Source organism: Hibiscus syriacus, unplaced genomic scaffold (assembly GCF_006381635.1).
Source record: "Hibiscus syriacus cultivar Baekdansim isolate YM2019G1 unplaced genomic scaffold, ASM638163v2 tig00110264_pilon, whole genome shotgun sequence".
NCBI lineage: Eukaryota > Viridiplantae > Streptophyta > Magnoliopsida > Malvales > Malvaceae > Hibiscus > Hibiscus syriacus.
This window is the reverse complement of record NW_024062653.1, coordinates 2,720,938-2,743,723: the sequence shown is the minus strand read 5'-3', so window position 1 is coordinate 2,743,723 and position 22,786 is coordinate 2,720,938. Positions and strand designations below refer to the sequence as shown.

The following is a 22,786-nucleotide window of genomic DNA, read 5'->3' as shown; positions in this document are numbered from 1 at the left end:
AACAACCACGAGTAAAGAACACAGAATAAGAAAAACCGTTGCTGTTTTCCTTTTCCTAAATACTGAGACTTAAGTGAGAAAAATAAGGTGTCTGGATGGAGAGAAAGAAGGGGGGAAAGGGAAGAAAGAGCCCCAAGAAGGAAATAGAGAGGAAAAGGGAGAATTAAAGGAAGAGGAAGAGATGAAGAAATTGAAGAAAAACAAAGGGAGACAGATAGACTCTGTGCTCATGACTACATTACATTATCAACGTGATCACACATCTTATTCACTATGCCGGTCCAATTTGTGTTGAATGTAATGCTAAGACACTTACATATATTATATTCTCCAAAAAAATGTTCGAATTTTATAGATAATATAAATTTTTAATACCGATTGTACAATGTACACGGAGAATGTCGAGATATATATTCGATTTTTAAGATGATGTTAAAAAAACAGGTATGAACTTAAAAAAAAAAGTTAAGATGATATTTTTTTTTTAGAAATTATGGGTATGTTAAAAACTTTTTCTACCAATACCAAATTAGAGTCTATAAGAAAAAAAAGAGTACCTAACAATCTATTAATCAAACAAGTAATAAATCGTTCTTTACATAGTAGCAAGAAAATTGAGATAATCCGAGTCAAAAATTACTTCTAAACAGGTATTCTAGCAGATAGCAGATTTTTTCTTTAATTTAATTTAATATTTATATAATTTTTATTTCATACTTTCATTTTTCACTTTACCCCAGTGCCCAAACTTGAAACAAGCCAGGTAACACGTCCCCAAATTACCAACTTGTTAAAGCAGGAATGGATCAGATAACCAGGTTACATAATGATAATAAAAAATAAAAAGCAAATATCGAGAGGAGAGAGCATTGTCTTTCCATTTGATTGGCCTGGAACGGAGCCAAACATAAATGAATTTTGCGAATGTTAATTCTAAGAACTTAAATCCTATAATAACATACATAAATGTATTCTGCCTAGTTGCATATGTGCAGGATTTTGATTTCTAACAAAACAAAAGGCAATCGGGTATCCGAATTTTGAGAGTATCTAATATTTAGGATATCTGGTAAAACGGATACCCAAATATAAACACCCCTGAATGTACTCAGACTCCACTTTATTCATACGTTAAAGGTTAATACGTATTTAAACAGGATTAAATTCACGTCTTGTAGAATATTCTAGTAGTAATATTATCGATCGAAATAAAGTTCAAAAGAAAAACCATAGGAGATGCGCGTGAGTGGCGCGTAGAAGAAGACAGCTAAAAGCCGGTGAAAAAAACGGAAAGGGGCCCACATAGTTAACTGAATTTTGAGGTACGCAACGTGAAGTCCCAAGCCAATGTCGTTTTGGACGATGCTCTGTGCACGCTGTTTTTATCAAATTTACATGCACGTCTACACATAAATTAACCTTTTGCAGGCATACTGTTCGCGTGTTGTGAGTACTATAAAATATACGTAAATAATGTGCAAGTATACACAATTGCTCAAGTAATATAATGATGAGTGAGTATCGTCTCCACAGGGATTGGGTGAAATCACAAAAGTCTAACCAAAGCAATGCACTAAATTATCTAAGTATAGTTAGTCTTGATATATACAAATGTCACGGCAATGGATATGTGTATGCTGGTGGATGTGGATTGATGGTGTGATGGTGTAGCAAATGGAAATGCAGTGGCAATGATGGATGTTTAATGTTGAGTATGGTGAAATGTTGAGGCAATGATAATTGGTAAAAACAGTAACTAAAAAGATAAGTAAAATAAGAAGAAAATAATCCTCACGTGACAAGCTTCCAATGAAATGAATGGTAAGGATTGGTCTAAGGTTGCTAAACTTATTTCTCAAGTATATCTAAGCTATATTGTCTTTACTTACTCGACAGGGCTTTCCTAAGATGTTCAAAAGAACCTAACAGAATAGGATGCCAAGGCATCTGCTCTCACTCAACGATGTTGGACAGCCTACCCTATTGATGAAGACACCCTTTTTAGTCGTTGAAATCCTATCCTAGTCTCTTCCGAGATCTAAGGGATTAAGTTATAATATTCCTAGGCCGGTTCAAAGCCCCTTGAAAATACCATAACCCATTGCTTATGAGGATCTTATCTTGCGTTTCTTCCGAATACTTACAAGTATTTTTAGTTTAGGATTCTTCCGAATACCTAACCTTCATCTAAGAGATGGACATTTCCATGCCTCTTACAAGCCTAGATGGTGAAGCATTCATAAGCAAAGAAAATAAAGAACCAAAATAAACTTAAATATACCATTAAAAATAAAGTTTAAACAACCATTCAACCAACCACCACCAAATAAGTTAGTTCATGGTGGGGTTCGAAATATCCAAACACAAAGTCATGAAAATTCGTTCCAACAACCCACAAAATAATATAAAGAAATAGCAGCAAAAAAGGAAGTGAGAAGAAGCCTTTGACGCGCCACCGGAGGTCTCCTCTCGGCCACCATGAACCACCTAGCTCGCTAGCTCCTTTCGGCGCCTAGCTTGCCACTCCTTGGAGCTTTATCAATGGAGGAATATTCCAAGGAAGAAGAAAGGAAAAAGATAAAATAAAAATCTGATTTTTCTGCTCTATGCGTGTGCTCACTCTCTCCTCCTCTCTCTCCCATGAGGTGTCATATATAATAAATAAAATATCTAGGGGTAATGATGAGTTTGTTGGGTGCAAAATACCCCTCATACCCCTAGGATCACATTTTGTGCATGAACCTTATCCTCCAAGTGGCAGTGGTACATTGGCAGCTCTGGCAGGCGGTTACAGCAGTCCTTCATGTGCAGGGACAGCTGTCCAGTGCCAGCTGTCCTTATGCAGAAATATCTTTTTGTCTTTTTCTACGCCAAAAATGCCAAGGCATTTCAATCTGCTTTAGCAACGTGTGATGCCGCGGCATTACTTCCCAAAGAATCCTTTTCCTTGCTATTCCCTGCACACCATAGACAAACTGCACCTTTCCCTCAAACAACACCATTGAGAAATAAAATAGTACAACCACCACAAATGCAACTATATGCAACTACATGATCCTAAAATGACTAAAATAAGCTTTTAAACAAACAATAACTTAAGTGAAAAAGGCTTTAAAAGTAGCCTTTTTAGGAAGTTAACACACCCCCAAACTTAAGCTATTGTTTGTCCTCAAGCAATGGATAGCAGTTACATAAGCATAATGTCATGGCAAAGTTCGATAGTAAGACAGTAGGACAAAATTGAATTTCAACCCTCAGAACGATAGGCTTCAACATGCTAGACTTATCAAGAATTCAAGTACTTTTCTTTAGGTCAAAATCCTTTGTGGTAGTGTGTGTGCGTGATTGTATCCAATCTATACTTAGCGAATTTAGACAATTTCTAATCAAGTTCTCTAGTTTTTGTCAAGGCATTTACTTATCATTAAGCACATTTTTACTCCCTTTTTTTTTTGATGCTGTTACGAAGGGAGTCAGCTCATCACACCTACTCTCCCACACTCTAGATGAAAGGGAGCATACCTTCCATCCCCGAGCTAGTTAAGTAGAGTCATCCCGTGACTTCTTTCATTCATACATATGCACGAGGCTTCCATTTATTAAAGAAAGTTCCAGGAAATGCCACGGCAAAGAGGAGTGTCCCTCTACAGCTATGCTTAAGCATTTATTCACAGTTTCATTTCTAAGGGAGTTTGTTTTTTATTTTTCTTTTAAACACCATACTATATTTCAATGCCAAGACTAACTAAAGTTCCTTCATAAAAATTTCCTAAATTTTCTAAGTATAGAGAACATACAAATCGTGTAAATATTTTTCACCAAGCATCAAGCCCTAGAGTGAGTTCCATCATTCTCATACATTCAGATTCTAGCCTAATAAAATTATCATCATCGGGTATCCTCAAAACATTTTATCTAACTGTCCTACCATTTACTGATGCCATGGCATAATACTATGCTAATGCTATCATGCATATGCCCTACCAAGAACAATACCTCCCCCAAACTTAAGGGAAGCATTGTCCTCAATGCTTTAAAGAGAACTAAACTATCTATAAACTATATGTTATGCAATGAAATGCAACTAAATGAAAATGGATGCAAAAGAGGTACCTCAATGTTTACGTGATGGTGGTGCTTTGGAGGTACTAGCAGCTCCTCGTCGGGTGCGCTTCCGGATAGGTGCTGGGCTGGACTCGGAAGAATTAGAGTAATAGTGCGCAATGCGTCCAGCCGTGGTCTTGGTGCGGCGACCACTACGTTGTGCATGAGAAGGATTGGGTGCTGGGGCGGGGCTGGGTGTTTCTTCGATAGGGACAGTGGGCGGATATTCAGGAGTCTTGGACCGGTGTGTATCGGGAGTAGGGTCATCAGCAGGAGGATCAGGTGCATCGTGCTCAGGCTCTGGAGATGCCTCGGCATTAAATACCGGCAGAATTTCGTCTGGGAATCCAGGAAAATTCCTTTGTCCGTGGGGAATGATTTCTTGAAAGAATGATTCCACCACAACATCTCTATGCTTCACATATCCAAAGAAGTTACGGATAAAGCATGCAGTTGAGCTTGAGTCTACGTCACAGCTTCCTCGAGAGCAAGTAACCTTGCCTCGACATTCGATTCTGTAGCACCTGTAGATGGCTCATGAACAAAGTCATTAGACTTGGGATTTTCAATTCCCAACAACAGTGAAAGTCTAGCCCTAGTGATGCCCGATAATCCAGGTAAAATTTCATCAAAAGCATTTTCCTCAATCTTTTTCTTACGACATAAAGCGGTAATTAAATTAGGAAACACCAAAGAACTTGCCTTTTTACCCAAACAGTCGTGAACTTGCTGAACAATGATACGACCCACATCGATCGAACGGGATACCATTATAGAATGTAAAAGCAATAAGCGTGAAAGTGATACCGTAGTGTTGTGGGAGGTGGGCATTAATTTATGCTTGAGAAAGTGATTCCATAGCTTTGCGCGCGGCTGAAGACGTTCCCGGTTGACCGAGTATCGGCTCGTCTGGCGACCATTCCACTCAGTGTTTTCGAAACAAAGGTCCTCCAAGACCCCATCGTATGTGTTGCTATCGGCTTCCTCTTCGAACGTGGCATGGTTATCCACAACATCCTGCAAATGAAAATAACGATTAATAGCAGTGGATGTAAAACGGATTTGCTTACCTCGAACGAAGATGGAGTGTTGATTGGGCTTGGAAATATTCGCATAGAACTCCTTAACTAATGAGGCGTTCACCGAACCAGGATGACGAGCAAACTTCTGCCATTTGAGTGGCGTCACGATGTCCATAACATCGGGTCCAAAACCACCATCGGTTTCCTCGGTAAAAATAAATCCTAACTCAAAAAAGAGTTTTCGGTTCTTGAAGTTTTAGAACCGAGCCTTAGCCTCTTCGTTCTCAAACTGTTGCCAAGCGGTCGTGTCGGTTGGAGCTGGTCTTGAGCGCACCATTTTCAGTGTTTTTGAAGTAAGAAAAATGAAAAAGGAAGAAGCTTTTGAAAGCTTTAAAAACTTGGATGTATTTCGGCTATGGAGAAATAACAAAGAAAGAAGATGAATGAAAGAAAGAGAAAAGGTAAAAGTTAAAATGAAAGAGAAAAATTAATAATGAAAGATAAAAGAAAAAGTTAAAAATTTAGGAGGGAAAAGGGGTGATAGGACGGTTAAGAGAGAAATTAGTGGGTGGGGGTTGTGCGTGTATGGGGAAGGAAAAACTGCCAAAAAAGCAATGATGTGATGGGATAAAAACTATGGAAAGAGAAAAGAAATGTCAGAAATTAAATTAAAAAGAAACAAATCAAAAGAATATCTCTTCAATTAATGCTTTGTCATTTCCTCCCTTTGGTAACCGCTCATTGTACGGTTTGCAGCAGTGTGGTCCCCTACAAATCAGATCAAAAATTAATTACAAAATAAAATAAAATAAAACTAAAGAAAAAACTTGAATGCTAAATTTTATTTATGCACAGACACAAATTCAATGCCGAGGCATCAAATTTTGGTTCTCCTCTGGGCACGCTTCAGTATCGTGCAGCCGTAACACGTCCTTGTTGTGCGGTGGTGGAATTCCATTGTAGGCTTTCAGACGCTGGCCATTGACCTTGAAGATCTTCCCATTGTCTCTTCTCTTGATGTCAACAGCTCCATGGGGATAGACATAATGCACCTCAAATGGCCCTGACCATCGAGATTTTAGCTTCCCAGGAAAGAGTTTAAGTCTGGAGTTGTAAAGCAAGACTTGTTGCCCCACATGCAAATGCCGTGGCATCAGTTTTTGGTCATGCCACTTCTTGGTTTTCTCCTTGTATATCCGAGCATTCTCATATGCTTGTGCTCTAAACTCTTCCATTTCATTAAGTTCTAATAATCTCTGCTCCCCAGCTAGTTGAGCATCGAAATTCAATCGCTTGATAGCCCAATAAGCTTTATGTTCAAGCTCAACCGGGAGATGACAAGCTTTACCATACAATAACTTGAAGGGTGACATCCCCAAAGGAGTTTTGAATGCTGTTCTGTACGCCCAAAGTGCTTCATCCAACTTTGGCGACAATTCCTTTCGCTTTGGGTTCACCACTTTCTCTAAAATCTGCTTGATCTCTCGATTAGATATTTCAGCTTGGCCATTTGTCTGCGGATGATATGCCGTGGCAATCTTGTGTCGAACTCCATATCTCAGCAATGCCTTGGCAATCAACTTGTTATCAAAATGGGTTCCTTCATCACTGATGATAGCACGAGGTACTCCAAACCAAGTGAAAATATACTTGTGCAAAAACTTGAGTACGGTCTTGGAGTCATTCCTTGATGTTGCTATTGCTTCCACCCACTTTGACACATAATCCACAGCAAGCAATATATATAATTTTCCTTCAGAAGATGGAAATGGTCCCATGAAGTCGATGCCCCATACATCAAACAGCTCTATCTCCAAAATATTTTGCAGCGGCATCTCATGTCGTCTGGAGATGTTTCCAGTCCGTTGGCATCGATCACATCCTTTGTAAAATGCTTGGGCATCTCTAAACAAAGTTAGCCAGTAAAAGCCTGATTGCAGGACCTTAGCAGCAGTCCTTGTTCCACCAAAATGGCCTCCACTTGGGGCCGAATGACAATGGTACAAAATATTACTTTGCTCCTCTTCAGGTACACATCGTCTAATGAGCTGATCGGCACAATGTTTGAACAGATATGGCTCATCCCAAAAATAGTGTCTTGCATCGTGCTTGAACTTCTTTTTAGCCTGACTATTCAAATCAAAAGGCACAATTCCACTAACAAGAAAATTAACAAGGTCAGCGTACCACGGGATTGCCGCGACATATAAAATTTTCTCATCAGGAAATTCCTCTTGGATATCTACAGTGTCATGGCATTCAGAATTGTTCTCTAGCCTAGATAAGTGATCAACAACTTGATTTTTAGTTCCTTTTCTATCTACCACCTCTAAGTCAAGTTCTTGCAAAAATAAGATCCACCTAATAAGTCTAGGCCTGGCATCCTTTTTGTTCACTAAGTATTTTATGGCCGAATGATCAGTGTGAACAATAACTTTAGTGCCTATTAGGTAAGGTCTAAATTTATCAAAAGCAAATACCACGGCAAGTAATTCTTTCTCAGTGGTGGTGTAGTTCAATTGTGCTTCATTTAAAGTGCGGCTAGAGTAATAAATAACATGAAAAATTTTACCTCGGCGTTGCCCCAAAACAGCTCCTACGACATAGTCGCTTACATCACACATCAGCTCAAATGGTGATGTCCAGTCGGGAGGGACTACAATGGGTGCCGAGATCAGTTGTCGTTTCAGCTTAGTAAATGCGCCGAGGCATAATTCGTCAAACACAAAGGGTTGGTTTTGTTGAAGCAATGTGCACAAGGGCTTAGAAATCTTGGAGAAGTCTTTGATAAATCTTCTATAAAATCTAGCATGTCCAAGAAAACTTCTTATTCCCTTGACCGAAGTTGGTGGTGGCAACTTTTCAATCACTTCAATTTTCGCCTTGTCTACCTCAATACCCTTGTGTGAAATTTTGTGGCCTAATACAATACCTTCAGTCACCATGAAGTGACATTTTTCCCAGTTTAAGACCAACTCAGCCTCCTCGCATCTCTTGAGAACTTTTGCTAAATTGCCGAGGCATCGTTCAAAATCATCCCCACAAACAGAAAAATCGTCCATGAAGATCTCCAGAAAATCCTCAACCATATCTGAAAATATAGCTTGCATACAGCGCTGAAACGTTGTCGGGGCATTACAGAGTCCAAAAGGCATCCTCCTAAAGGCAAAAGTGCCATAGAGACAAGTAAATGTAGTATTCTCCTAGTCCTCTGGTGCGATGGCAATTTGATTGTACCCCGAGTACCCATCGAAAAAGCAATAGAATGCTTTGCCGGCCAATCGATCCAACATTTGGTCGATGAAAGGTAGAGGAAAGTGGTCCTTCTTCGTAGCTTTGTTGAGTTTTCTATAGTCCATGCATATCCTCCAGCCGGTAACAGTGCGAGTGGGTAATAGCTCATTATCCTCATTCGTAACCACCGTCGTGCCTCCTTTCTTAGGAACACATTGGACAGGGCTCACCCATGAGCTATTGGAGATAGGGTAGATCACTCCAGCATCAAGTCATTTCAGAATTTCTTTCATCACCACTTGCTTCATAACAGGGTTGAGTCTTCTTTGTGGTTTAATTGAATTGTCGTGGCAATCTTCTAGCAGAATCTTGTGCATGCAGATCGTGGGACTAATGCCTTTCAAATCGGCCATAGTCCAACCAATTGCTTTCTTATGCTGCATCAAACCACTTAACAAACTTTGCTCTTGGTTAGCAGTAAGGTTAGCGGAAATAATCACCGGTAAAGTCTCATCGCTACCTAAGTAAACATATTTAAGATGCCCTGGCAAAGTCTTAAGCTCTAGATTGGGTGCATGCACTAATGAAGGCTTAGGAGAAATGAATTCATCAAAATTCAGAGGTTCAAAATTCATACCTGATCTAACTTGTACTAAGCTAGATTGCTCCTCCAAAATTGGAAAGTCGTCGGACTCCACTAAGCTTTCATCATCCACCCAATATTCATTTTCTGCTAGCTGAATGAAGTTGTTCTGGCAAAGATGTTCAGTCTCTTCTTCAATTACTGAGTTCAATTCAGAAATGCCTTGGCATTCTTCAGTGTCATCAACATATTTGAGCGTTCTAAAAACATTGACAGTCACACACTGATCAGCCACTCTCATGGTGAGTTCACCTTTTTCACAGTCTATCAAGATACGTCCAGTGGCTAGGAAAGGTCTTCCCAGAATGATTGGTGCCTTGGCATCAACTTCGCAGTCCAGAATTAAGAAGTCGACTGGAAACACAAACTTGTCCACCCTTACTATGACATCCTCGACTCTTCCTTCAGGTTTAACATGGGATTTGTTGGCAAGTTGTAAAATAACTGAGGTGGGTCTTGCATCTCCTATGCCAAGCTTCAAGAATATCGATTTCGGAATTAAGTTGACACTTGAACCAAGATCACATAAAGCCTTTCCAACAAAATTAGCTCCAATTGAACAAGGAATAATGAAGCTGCCCGGATCATTTCTCTTTGGCGGCAACTTACTCAATGAAGAACAAAATTCTGTTGCCGTGGCAACAGTCTCTACTTTCCTCTTCTTGGTACAAATATCCTTCAGAAATTTGGCATACATCGGCATCTGTTCAACAGCTTCCAAGAGAGGTATATTGATATGGAGCTGATCAAGAATGTCTACAAACTTCTTGAACTGAACTTCATCATTGTGCTTCTTCAATCTTTGCGGGAAGGGTGGGGGAGGTCTAGCTTCCTTAGCTGTAGGCATAGAGTTTTCTTTTGCCTTGGCATCAGAATCTGGTACCTTGGCAGAATCCTCCTCCTTGTCCTTCTCAGAAACTCTATCATCTTGTAATTCAGCTTCAGTAGTAGGATTAGAATCATCATGCTGTGGCCCACTATCCTTGACTTGTCGATTGATTTGTGTTCCACTCCTAAGAGTTAACACATTGCAGTGCTCTTTTCCAGGCCCTTTAGTGACTTCAGTATCACTTGGCAAACGTCCATGCTGACGCTCTTACAATGTCGTAGCAATCTGACCAACTTGACCTTCCAAAGCTCTCAGAGACGAGCTATGGCTTTGAAGTAAGGCGCCTTGACTATGAAGTAAAGCTCCTTGATTCTTAATTGAAGTAGAATGGTCTTGCAGCATTGTCTTCGTAGTAGATATGAATTCTTGAATTGTAGCTTCTAAGGAACTTATGCTCGCTGAAGATGAAGCTCCTTTGTTAGCATTATGCCATGGCATAGCATTTTGGTAACTTTGAGGTTCATTGTGATTCTGCTGCCTAGTAGGTTGATTAGCATTGTGGGCTCCTTGATTTCCCCATGAAAAATTAGGATGCTGACGCCATCCAGCATTATAAGTGTTTGAGTAAGGATTGTTGCTGCCTCGATTGTAATTACCAACAAAGTTGATGGACTCATGGTTGGTTGGGCATTCACTCTCGTGATGATTGCCTTGGCATAACAGACATGCCAGACTAGTTGTTTTCACTTCCTTCACATCAGTGGAACATTGTAAGTTCTTCAACATATTAGTAATAGCAGAGAGTTGAGCGGACACCGAATCTTTGGCTTCTAACTCGAATGCTCCAGGTGCTCTCCTCCCACTCCCAAGTCTTGAGGAAGGAAATTGATAATCATTGTTAGCAATTCTGTCCAAGATAGCAAACGCCTCCGTAGGTGATTTATCCAGCAATGTCCCATTTGCCGAGGCATCCAGTAACATCCTCGTGGGTGCATTGACTCCATTATAGAACATGACTACTTGAGTCCAATCATGAAAACCATGATTTAAACACTTTCGAAGCAAACTCTTGTAACGATCCCAACACTCATACATGGATTCGTCGTCGCCCTGGCGAAAAGATGATATTTCATTCCTTAGCTGCGTATTCATATTCGGTGGGTTGTACTTCAATAAGAAGCTCTTGCAAAGATCGGCCCATGATTCCATCGAACCAGCTGGTACACCACTCAACCAAGCCCTTGCTCGGTCACGCAATGAATACGGAAAAAGCTTTAATTTCAGAAAATCCTCATGCACTCCTTCTTGGCGGAAAGAATCACAAACTTCCAGAAAATTGCGAATGTGCTGCCTGGCATCTTCAGTTGGCATACCCCCAAACTGCCCAATGGAATTCAACATGTTGAACATGACTGGTTTCAGATCGAAATGTGCAGCTTGAATTTCGGGTGCCACAATCCCAGGATTCAGATCATCCAACATCGGATTTAAATGATCTCGAATAACACGAGGCCTGATAGCAGGTTCAGCATTGTTTAATACCTCGGCATTCTGATTTCCGTCATCTTGACCAATGCCTTGGTTTCCAATCTGATACATATTTCTTTGAGCACGTCTTCTTCTTCTAAAGAGTCTTTCAATCTCAGGTTCTATTGGTTCCAAAGGCTCTTCAGAATTTCTTCTAGGCATACACTAAATAAACCTGAAAAATAAAACAAAAAATATCAAGTAAACTATACAAAAATAAAAATACAAAACAAAATAAAATGCTCTGGCAAAACTAAATAACTTCAGGCTGCCAATCCCCGGCAACGGCGCCAAAAACTTGTTCGTGTGTTGTGAGTACTATAAAATATACGCAAATAATGTGCAAGTATACACAATCGCTCAAGTAATATAATGATGACTGAGTATCGTCTCCACAGGGATTGGGTGAAATCACAAAAGTCTAACCAAAGCAATGCACTAAATTATCTAAGTATAGTTAGTCTTGATATATACAAATGTCACAGCAATGGATATGTGTATGCTGGTGGATGCGGATTGATGGTGTGATGGTGTAGCAAATGAAAATGCAGTGGCAATGATGGATGTTTAATGTTGAGTATGGTGAAATGTTGAGGCAATGAGAATTGGTAAAAACAGTAACTAAAAAGATAAGTAAAATAAGAAGAAAATAATCCTCACGTGACAAGCTTCCAATGAAATGAATGGTAAGGATTGGTCTAAGGTTGCTAAACTTATTTCTCAAGTATATCTAAGCTATCTTGTCTTTACTTACTCGACAGGGCTTTCCTAAGGTGTTCAAAAGAACCTAACAGAATAGGATGCCAAGGCATCTGCTCTCACTCAACGATGTTGGGCAGCCTACCCTATTGATGAAGACACCCTTTTTAGTCGTTGAAATCCTATCCTAGTCTCTTCCGAGATCTAAGGGATTAAGTTATAATATTCCTAGGCCGGTTCAAAACCCCTTGAAAATACCATAACCCATTGCTTATGAGGATCTTATCTTGCGTTTCTTCTGAATACTTACAAGTATTTTTAGTTTAGGATTCTTCCGAATACCTAACCTTCATCTAAGAGATGGACATTTCCATGCCTCTTACAAGCCTAGATGGTGAAGCATTCATAAGCAAAGCAAATAAAGAACCAAAATAAACTTAAATATACCATTAAAAATAAAGTTTAAACAACCATTCAACCAACCACCACCAAATAAGTTAGTTCATGGTGGGGTTCGAAATATCCAAACACAAAGTCATGAAAATTCGTTCCAACAACCCACAAAATAATATAAAGAAATAGCAGCAAAAAGGGAAATGAGAAGAAGCCTTCGACGCGCCACCGGAGGTCTCCTCTCGGCCACCATGAACCACCTAGCTCGCTAGCTCCTTTCGGCGCCTAGCTTGCCACTCCTTGGAGCTTTATCAATGGAGGAATATTCCAAGGAAGAAGAAAGGAAAAAGAGAAAATAAAAATCTGATTTTTCTGCTCTATGCGTGTGCTCACTCTCTCCTCCTCTCTCTCCCATGCGTGTCATATATAATAAATAAAATATCTAGGGGTAATGATGAGTTTGTTGGGTGCAAAATACCCCTCATACCCCTAGGATCACATTTTGTGCATGAACCTTATCCTCCAAATGGCAGTGGTACATTGGCAGCTCTGGCAGGCGGTTACAGCAGTCCTTCACGTGCAGGGACAGCTGTCCAATGCCAGCTATCCTTATGCAGAAATATCTTTTTGTCTTTTTCTGCGCCAAAAATGCCAAGGCATTTCAATCTGCTTTAGCAACGTGTGATGCCGCGGCATTACTTCCCAAAGAATCCTTTTCCTTGCTATTCCCTGCACACCATAGACAAACTGCACCTTTCCCTCAAACAGCACCATTGAGAAATAAAATAGTACAACCACCACAAATGCAACTATATGCAACTACATGATCCTAAAATGACTAAAATAAGCTTTTAAACAAACAATAACTTAAGTGAAAAAGGCTTTAAAAGTAGCCTTTTTAGGAAGTTAACACATACACACACATATATTATATACTTTAAAATATCTTATAATTAAAAAAAACTATATTTTGTTGGAACATATTTAAATAAGGGTAAATTATTAGTCGGAGAATTTTAATTTGTATGTTGATTTTAAACATTCTAATTTTAGCATTGAACTTTTGATATTGTCTTTGTTATTGGTTCTTTAAATCGTTATTGATGTGTTGATGAGACTATTTCTTTCTCATTATTTTGTCCGTTGCTAATTTTCATTCATGATAATATCAGTATCAAAATGTTTATATTTCACTCTTTTTTCTTCTAATTGAAATGATTCTTCACAAAACTCGCTCATTTTTTATTTATAAAAATCCATCTAAATCTTTAACATTCTAATGCTCCAGTCTCTTCCAACAAATACTTAGTGAGGTTAGTTTTCGAGTTATGTTGTTCGTCTTCTCAAAAGAGTGATTCTCACCGTTAATTTGGATTTTTGAACAAACCCCTCAAATAAAAAACCAAAGAAATAGTAGATATTTTTTGGTAAATTATGTCAGTAGTCCCCTTTGTTTTCGGTTTGACCGACTTTAGTCACTTGGTTTTTAATTAAGTATGTTTGATCTCTTACGTTATCGGTCCGTTTAATTTAAGTCACTCGTCCGTTAACTCATTAACAAAAGTCTAAGTTTACAATTAAAAAAAAACTCACGTGTTACAAATAAAAAAAATAAAAAAACACCCACTTCTTCTTCTTCTTAACATAAACACAATGTTTATAAAAATTCTAATAAAGCTAATTTTCCTTTTTGCTTCTTCTTCTTAATCTATAACATAAACGCATTGTTTATAAAAATTCCACCATAGCTAATTTTCTTTTTTGCTTTACATAATTTTCAATTTAAACTTAGAATGATTATATAGTTTTCTAATTTGTGTACATCTTCTCCCATACCGTTTCACAACTTCAAAAAAATGCATCATCAACCCTTCATTTCAACCCCTTCAATCTCCTTCTTCACTTTCTTCTTCATCAACTTACTGTTATTCGCCCAACTCCTCATATCATACACCCAAAATGCAACAAGTATTGTGCAGTGATATGAAAGTTTCCGCTGTGGAATCATACCGAACTTCATCTTTCCATTTTGGAAAGAGGATAGCCCTGAAATCTCTCACAATGAAGGCTTTGGGTTGATCAAATGCGAGAAGGTGGACGATGAGCTGTCATAAAAACCGGCGAGACTGAATTCCGATTGCTTTCCGTCGACCAACTCGGTTATAGAATGACAATCGCTAGAGAAGATTTGTGGGAAGAAATTTGTCGACCAGCTCCATTTTAATTTCTGTTTCAGTTTCCTTTTCTCGATTTTTTATATTTTGGTTTTTGGTATTGAATAGTATTAGCATAGTTAATTTTATGAATTTTAAAGATATATGGGACGATGAAACGAGATCATCAATATTTAAGGTAGTCGCAAAAGACATTAGAGAATAACGATGTTTTACAATGATGGAAAATGGATAAAAAGTGATGAAATAGAATAAAATATAGGGATTTATTCGATTTTGATCATCTAACTATTACTTTTTTATTAGAATCATACGTAATATTACGTTTTTGCTTCATTTTGATTACTCACCGTTAAAAAGTTAGCATATGTACTAACATGACATTTTAAATTTTTCTAATAATGATGTGACATGATCTTATGGTGACACATTAACATTATCATTAATCTTTTAACGTTGAGTGGCCAAAATGAAACCAAAACATAACGTTAGATATGATTTTAAAACAAAAAAATAATTAAATGACCAAAATAGAACAAACATGATAGTTGGAGTATTAAACGTATAGTTTACTCAAAATTCTAATTATTCGGCTTCCACATCAACACAATTAGCTCTAACCTGTCGTGCCATCCAACTATTAATGCTTTAACACAGAGTGATAATAATGAAGATGTAGTTTGAATACTCATTAAAAATGATAATAAGAACTAAAATAAAATAATTTAAGATCTTGTCTTAGTCAAATGTGTATTAAAAAGGTTTTCCTTAGCAACTTTGACGGTAGAGAAATGACAAATACGCATCGTTGCACAATTGCATTAAAAGTCTTTTGTATATTTAAAATTTAATAATTTAAATTTTTACGATATTTAATCCGAATTCCAGCTCTGTAAAAACATTAGTAAGCACATGGAGAGCAGATCATGCTGTTATTGTGCGAAAGAAATAGCATTAGAAATGCATGCATCTCATTCTCGATGTTATGCTCATTCTCTGGCTGGTGAAGATGCCCTCACCGGACTAATCCGAATCGGCTAACCTCGTGATGTTATTCGACTTCCGCAACATCTCATAACATCGAGACCACGAAAATGTTATGAAAGAAAGCTTTTAAGTTTTGCAGCATCAGCAAATGCAATGTATTCTTGTTGTTTTTACACACTTGAAGCAAATGCAAACTCCATGGATTTACTACGATTGTTACAGCTTTCACTCGTCAAACTTATACAATGAGCATTACGGAAAGTTTCAAAAACGTCGTGCTGATTTCAGCTTCTGTAATTGTAGTGATGAGAAGTGTTGTTTGTCGACGTAGCCGGTGTTGCAAGGCAAAGGTTCCGGCCAGAATCGTTAAAAGGGAGAGTAGTCGGTGAAGCAACGCCGGTGGACGAAGAGAATCCTGATGATGCTGCTATACTAAACGCCGGGGTTGGGTTAGTTTTACCATCCCCTTGCATTTGCCATCCCCAGTTCGAGAACGGAACAGCTTCAGCTCTCTTCTGCATTGCCCTTCCCTGTCATATCATCACATCATTCAATCATTACCTCCTACAATTATAAACAACGGGCGAGAAGCCAATCAAACGGACAGAAGTACCTCGTTGTATGGTAAAAGAGCACTGGGGTAAACACCGGACAGTACCGGAGGGTGCTTAGATATAAATATTAGATTGTGTTGAGGTTGTTCTCCCACATATGCAGAAGCAGAACACTCAAACGACAGCCTCTCTACCATGCCAGCACCGCTACGAAAATGGAAACCCCCTGCAGCATGGCTCCCGTTTCTTGCAACAGAAGGTGCCGAAATCCCGAGGCTCAAATCGAGATTGTGATGACAATTGGCTGCATACCGGAAAATTCAACATCAAAACGACCATGAACTCGTTTTAAAACGATAAATAACAATAACAGACTCGAAACTCTGTAAATACCTCCACTGTTTGTAGTCTCCCCTTCATAAGTACTTGGCTCAAAGTTGGTCACAGCTTCACTTCCATTACATTTCATGGCAGCCATATCATAAGCCCTGAAATCGAAAACCGAAAACCGAAAACAATGACAATCACATCCATATTTCATCAAATCAAAGTCTTGAAACATAAAACTATGATCATAAAAGACCTTGCAGCTTCTACTTCGGAGTCGAATAATCCAAGATCCATATACCTGCAAGCAAGGATCATAGATTTCACACCCTATACAATCTTTTCCCTCCTTACCACGACACGATAAGTTCGCAACTAAAAGCTTAATCTCGATCATCTATCGACAGACATACAATTAAAACCAAAAGATCAAACGGAAGAAAGCTATGGTGAATCGGATTCTCACTTCTTTCCGAGGAATTGTCCCATTCGAGCTTCCCATTGACCGCATTTATGCAAAGCTACCCCTCTGTACTTGGAGCTCCCCCTCGAGAATCCGTTGCTTCGTCGACGGAGAGAATGCACGAATTCCCCTTTACTCATGTGCTTCATCTGCAGATCAATACAATTTACAAGCAAAATCAAGCAACAGATTCATAAAAAAAGTTGCAGAGATCATGCTATGTCTTCTACCTGTTTCATGTCTTCCACGTAATCACTCAAAACGAAGTTGATATCGGCATCGACTCCCCGGAACTTGATCGCAGCTCGATCGTATGCTCTAAATAATATCAAATTTATTAAAAATAAGACCTGAATTAAAATTTTAACCAGATATGATACATATAACAACTTATCAGCAAAGAATCTCCCACCTGGCAGCATCATGGGCAGTGTCAAATCCTCCTGCAACACAGAATCCAAAATCAATGAAATTATTCACAACATCTTCAATTTCTCAACAAAAATGAATCATTCAAATTACCTAAATATAATTGCTTCCCGCAATCCCTATTAACAAAGAAACAAGAAAAATTAGAATAATTTTACATTTGAATATTACTAAAACATAAAAATAGCTAAAAACATTAGATAATTTGTATATGAATGAATATTACCATATATGTGATTCCCACCGGCCAGTTCTCCGATAAAATGTGACGCCACGGTACTGTGAGCTCCGGGACCTCGGCCCTCTCCGGTTCTTCCTCGGTGGTGGCTTTATCGGAGCAGTCGTCAGCTTCTCCTCACCGGTGGACTCAACATAAGATAAATTCAACCATTGGGGTCTACTAGCTAAATCTTTTGTTCCGAACTCCAACTCTAGACCCGTTTTTACTCCGGTGACCGGAAAAACCTGTCGAGTAACGAAGTCCGGCGAAGGGTTTTGGACCGTTTTAGCAATGGTGACGTCGTCCTTTTCCTTCTTTAAGATATCGAAAACGAATGCCGGTGAAGCTTCGTTGGAGGAATCCTCATCTTTTGCATTGGATAACGGAACATCTTCGTCGTTGATGATTGAAGATTTTGAAGAACCCGAATCTTCTATTAGAGTTAAATTCTTCTTCTTGTTGTTGTTGTTGATGATGATGATGTTCTCGTCACAGGATGACTCGCTTGAGACCATCTCAAGGTTAAGATCCAACATGGTTTTCTTTTTCTCCCTTGTTTTCTTCTCTTAAAACCAACGCTTCTTTCCCGGAAAATTTACAGAAATTCACGAGGTTTCTTCAAGAAAACAAAACCAAAACAAACTTCAAAAAGATGGGTTTTTCAGCTCTCGGTAACGGTTGATGATACAAGAAAACATCAACAAGACTGCATTGGATAAAGATGGGTTAAATAAGGGTGAAAAGATTTCAAATTTTGAAGGAAAAAATGAAATAGAAAAATGGAGAGAAAATGAAATAGAACTTGATCTCAAGAGAGAGAGCTTGGAGACAAAGAAGAGAAGTAAAAGGGAAAAGGAAGATGAAACAATAAAAATAAATAAAGGAGAAGATAGGAACGTGTTAACAGTGAAGGTAGCATAGTTAACACTTGCCCTTTCCCTTTCCCTTTCCCTTTCCCTTTCGGGTAGGGGTACGCATTTTGTTTATTTTTATTACAGTTTTTTTATATTGAGAGGGGATTTTTTTTGTTTTTGTTTTTTTAAAAGTATTATTATTATTTAATTTACTTATTGGTTAATTAATTAAAATATTATGAAGATCATTATGAGATAATCCTTCTAATTTAATATATTCTATCCATAATGTCAAAATCTAAAGCAATGGTCTTGTACTCTTGCTGAAAAAATCTAAGATTTCATCCATTAAATTAATGGTTGGAATTCTATTTTTAAATTTAATTTATGTTTTAATATATGATTATAGATTTGATCTTATAATATCTACAGTAAAAATTCATTACTTTATTTTAGATGATTATCTATTGTGAATTACCAAAATAGAAAAAAATTGTACGAACTTTGTTAAAAAAAACAAAAAAAACGCATGTAGTATGTATTGAAGATACATTTAACGTACGAATAAGTTTTATGTTTAATAAAGGTTCGTAATTGATTGAGTTTGATCAAACAATTTTGAATTGATTGAGTTGATAAGTATTACAAAAGTTTAAAGGAGTAAAAGAAATTTATATGAAAAAACAATTAATAAAATAATGCAGTTGATGGACCAAATTGAATAAAATATAAATATAATAGATTAAATTAAAATTATTGTTATTAAAAAATTGAAGTTGTATAGTTATTTTATAGTGTTAAATGAATTTTGATTCAAATTTAGTCAAAATTAATAAGAACCCAATGAAATAATAAAATCGTATAGAGCTAAAGAATTAATTTGTAAAAAGAAAATATTATTTCCAAAAAGGAAGAATTAAATTTCATAGGTATTATAAAGTGCTTTAAGATTCTGTAGTTTAAATCTGATTAAAAAGTAGATTTAAAACAAGCAATAGGTTTGATAAATAACAGAATTAATAATTAAATTATAAAATAACCAAATTATTCGGATAAATATAAAAAAGACGTTAATTGAAAATTCAATTTTTTAAATTGATCAAATTTAAACTTAAATTAGTAAATCAAATTATCAAACTATGATATTACTGTCTTTTTATAATCTGATTAAAAAGTAGATTTAAAACAAACAATAGGTTTGATAAAAATTTAACTCATTAAAATAAAAAATATTAAATATTAAATCAAATTATGATATTGCTGTCTTTTTATACTTTTATACGAAATTGAAAAAAAAAATCCAATTATCAAACTCATGTTAAATAATATATATATATATATATATTCACTGTATCTGTAATTATTATTAATTGAATTTTATAAAATAATATTATTTCTTCCGCTCACGTGGTGGTGTGACAAATCTAATTTTTGTACCATTGTACTTTATAATAGTCTTTATACCATATCAGAGATTGCATTTTAAGCCCTCTATTATAAATAAATAAAATTAAATTTATACATTTTATTAAAAAATAAAATCATTTATTTTTTATTCATTGTTGATGTGTGCATTATAAATAAAGTTATATTAATAAATTTAACTACTAAATTATTAAAATGTTAATAAAATGAAAAAGAAATATTCCTAACTACAAATAATGAAATTCACATGAAATTGGCATGAATCATTCATGAATTCAACTAATTAACCCTTGTCGGTACATCATGTGTGAAATCTCGTGAAAAGAATACAAAACCTTCAACCATGCATAGCACATAAATTAACTAAATCAATTTGGCCACCTTCTGCCGGTCCACATGGCGGCCGACCATGGGCGGCCAACGGAGATATCAACAGCCTAATCTCAAAATACAATGTTGACTCTTTATGTGTATATATGTATATATTATTTTACATTAATGTCGTGTGTGATAAAATTTGACTTTAGGCATCTCGTTCAAATTTATATAATCTGTTATATTTACCCTAATAAAAAGAATTATCACTCTACTCGACAAAACTCAAATCAAACTTTCGATCTTTTATGGGTTCAACTCACAATCTCCAACGTCTGGTCATCGTAGAATCGAGGTATATTATTTTTCTCATCCTTTTTATCTCCTCGTTTTTCAAGTTTAAAAACAAATATTACAACCCTAATAAATAAAAGGAAGTCCGAAAAATAAGAGTTTAAGTCTAAAGATTCATTAGCTTTTGCATAAATATAGCCAAAAAGAATTAATGGCATTAGACACTCAATCAAGTGATAAAATGAAATTCAGAAATTAAGTGACAAAACCAAAATTTTGAAAGCTTGATGACCAAGATATAAAGAAAGTGAAAGATGAGTTACTAAGTGCAAAGTGCACCATAATTTTATAGCTTGGTCCTTGTATAATTATCTTTCAATTTTATCAATATAGAATGAACCCACACCACAAAAATAAAAATTCTGGTTTGATCGAATAAGATATTATATATTTAAAGTTGATGTTATAACAATAAAAGAAGAAATAAACGTATAGATTTTATATAAAAAATTATTTCGGTAATATTTTGGATATAAGAGAAAAAAATTAATAGGTCGATGATAAAATACAACGGAGATTGTAAGAGATGCACAATAAACATACATGTATTATAAGGCGTATGAAATTCGAGTCTATTTTTATTTTTTTCCACCAAGAAATCGCATCTTGAGTTTTTCAGACTATTAAAATTAAATCATAATAAATATGAAAACAATCCAGATTTAATCATGTCAAATCATTAATAATTAAATAGTAAACGCAAAAGCATGTCTAAATTAATTGATATGTTGAAATCCTTCGGTATTTCTTTGGTTGAGATATTTCAATAAGATATGTTTTTTAACAAGATAAAAGTGATACAAGCTAACATATTTCTTTAGGACCACTACCTCTTTATATTTGAGTATTATGTCAATCTTTTAAGTATTTATAATTTCGTCTCTCACTAAATTATAAATACAAATTATGCCATGATACTTTAATACATATGATACATATAATATAATTGGTCACTTAATTTAATGTCATAAATTATGATAATATTATACATATGTGCACACATCCAACACGGACCGGACCATAACAGGATTCAAATAACAATCTCAAATACAAAATAAGAGTGGGATTAAAATTAAGGTATCAAAATTGAGTCTTACAAGTTTTATTTTTATCTAATTCGAATATAATATAGTTAAAACTCAAATGATTATCATAAATACCAAGGTTTTGAGGAAAATTCTAAAATCTTAAACAAATGAAGTAATATATATATATATATATATATATATATTGGAAATTATTTTTAATAATATTATTTTTAAAATTTTAAACTAATTTTTTCTTTAATTTATAATACATCTTATTATTATAACCAATGCTTATAAATTAAAATCAGCATTATTATTGTTATTAATTTGTTGAGTGAACTTTCAATTTTTCTTCAAAAAGATAAAAAAAATCATTTGTTGAGCAATCGGTCGTTAACGTATTAATTAGTTTGATATTGTTTTTTATGAGTTTGAACCGTTATCTTATTTTTGAGAAATATTGGTTTTAAAATCATTTTAGGGTTCATACGTGTGGCAATGAGTATTCCACTCAATTGATACATATTTTAAATCTCTTTTTAAGGAAAGTCGAACGCGTTGGGCGTTATTAAATTAAAAAAAAACTCCAATTAATTAATTTTTTAACAGCAACCCTCTTCTATTTGTTAGAAAAAATAACCTTCAGCTGTCCACGTAGAACTACTCCGCGTCCTACAAAACGTGTGGTAATGTCACGCGTCTTACAAGGCACGAGATACGTCCACGTGGATGCACTTTTCGTATAATGCTAATTAATATTGGTATTAATGACCTCACGTTGATCTACGTTTACGAGAATCGAATTGTCGCGATGGAATTTATTACGAGCGGTATTCCACGTACCTCGCATATTGAAAAACACGAGGTATGTTGTTCGCCAGCCCAATTCACAAGTTCTTATAGGCATGTTCGAGTGGTATTTTCGGGTATTTAATCTCATTTTTTTTTGTAATTTATAAGATTACAGGTGTAATATTGGAATTTATCTTTCAGTTGAGGCCAATATCGAAACATACGAGATATTGTAAGTTGGTTAAAAATCACGTTGAAAATGGTTCCAAAGCTTGTTTTGTGCATGAAGAAAATGCTAAAATGGTTTGATCGGCATATTCGAGAGGGGTTTCTAGTGTTTAATCTGAAAATTTTCATAATTTATAAGATTAGAGGCGTAGTATTGTAACTTATCTTTCAATTGAGAGTAAATA

The 22,786-nt window shown here is 36.1% G+C and overlaps 1 protein-coding gene across 2 annotated transcripts; it reads right to left on the bottom strand.

Annotated features, from left to right (window-relative positions):
* Positions 1 to 15,832: 15,832 nt before the first annotated feature.
* LOC120115460 (ethylene-responsive transcription factor RAP2-7-like) lies at positions 15,833 to 18,342 on the bottom strand. Of its 2 annotated transcripts, XM_039136180.1 has the most exons (9): positions 17,612 to 18,342; positions 17,479 to 17,504; positions 17,369 to 17,399; positions 17,187 to 17,274; positions 16,960 to 17,105; positions 16,750 to 16,794; positions 16,560 to 16,654; positions 16,226 to 16,470; positions 15,833 to 16,142 (listed from the first exon to the last, which is right to left on the bottom strand). In XM_039136180.1, the coding sequence occupies exons 1-9, from the start codon at positions 18,139 to 18,141 to the stop codon at positions 15,897 to 15,899; spliced, it is 1,452 nt and encodes a 483-aa protein (XP_038992111.1). In that variant the 5' UTR covers positions 18,142 to 18,342; the 3' UTR covers positions 15,833 to 15,896. The 2 variants fall into 2 exon arrangements, with proteins under 2 accessions (XP_038992111.1, XP_038992112.1); XM_039136181.1 differs by lacking the exon at positions 16,750 to 16,794 and having other exon boundaries at positions 15,835 to 16,142; positions 17,612 to 18,340.
* Positions 18,343 to 22,786: the final 4,444 nt, after the last annotated feature.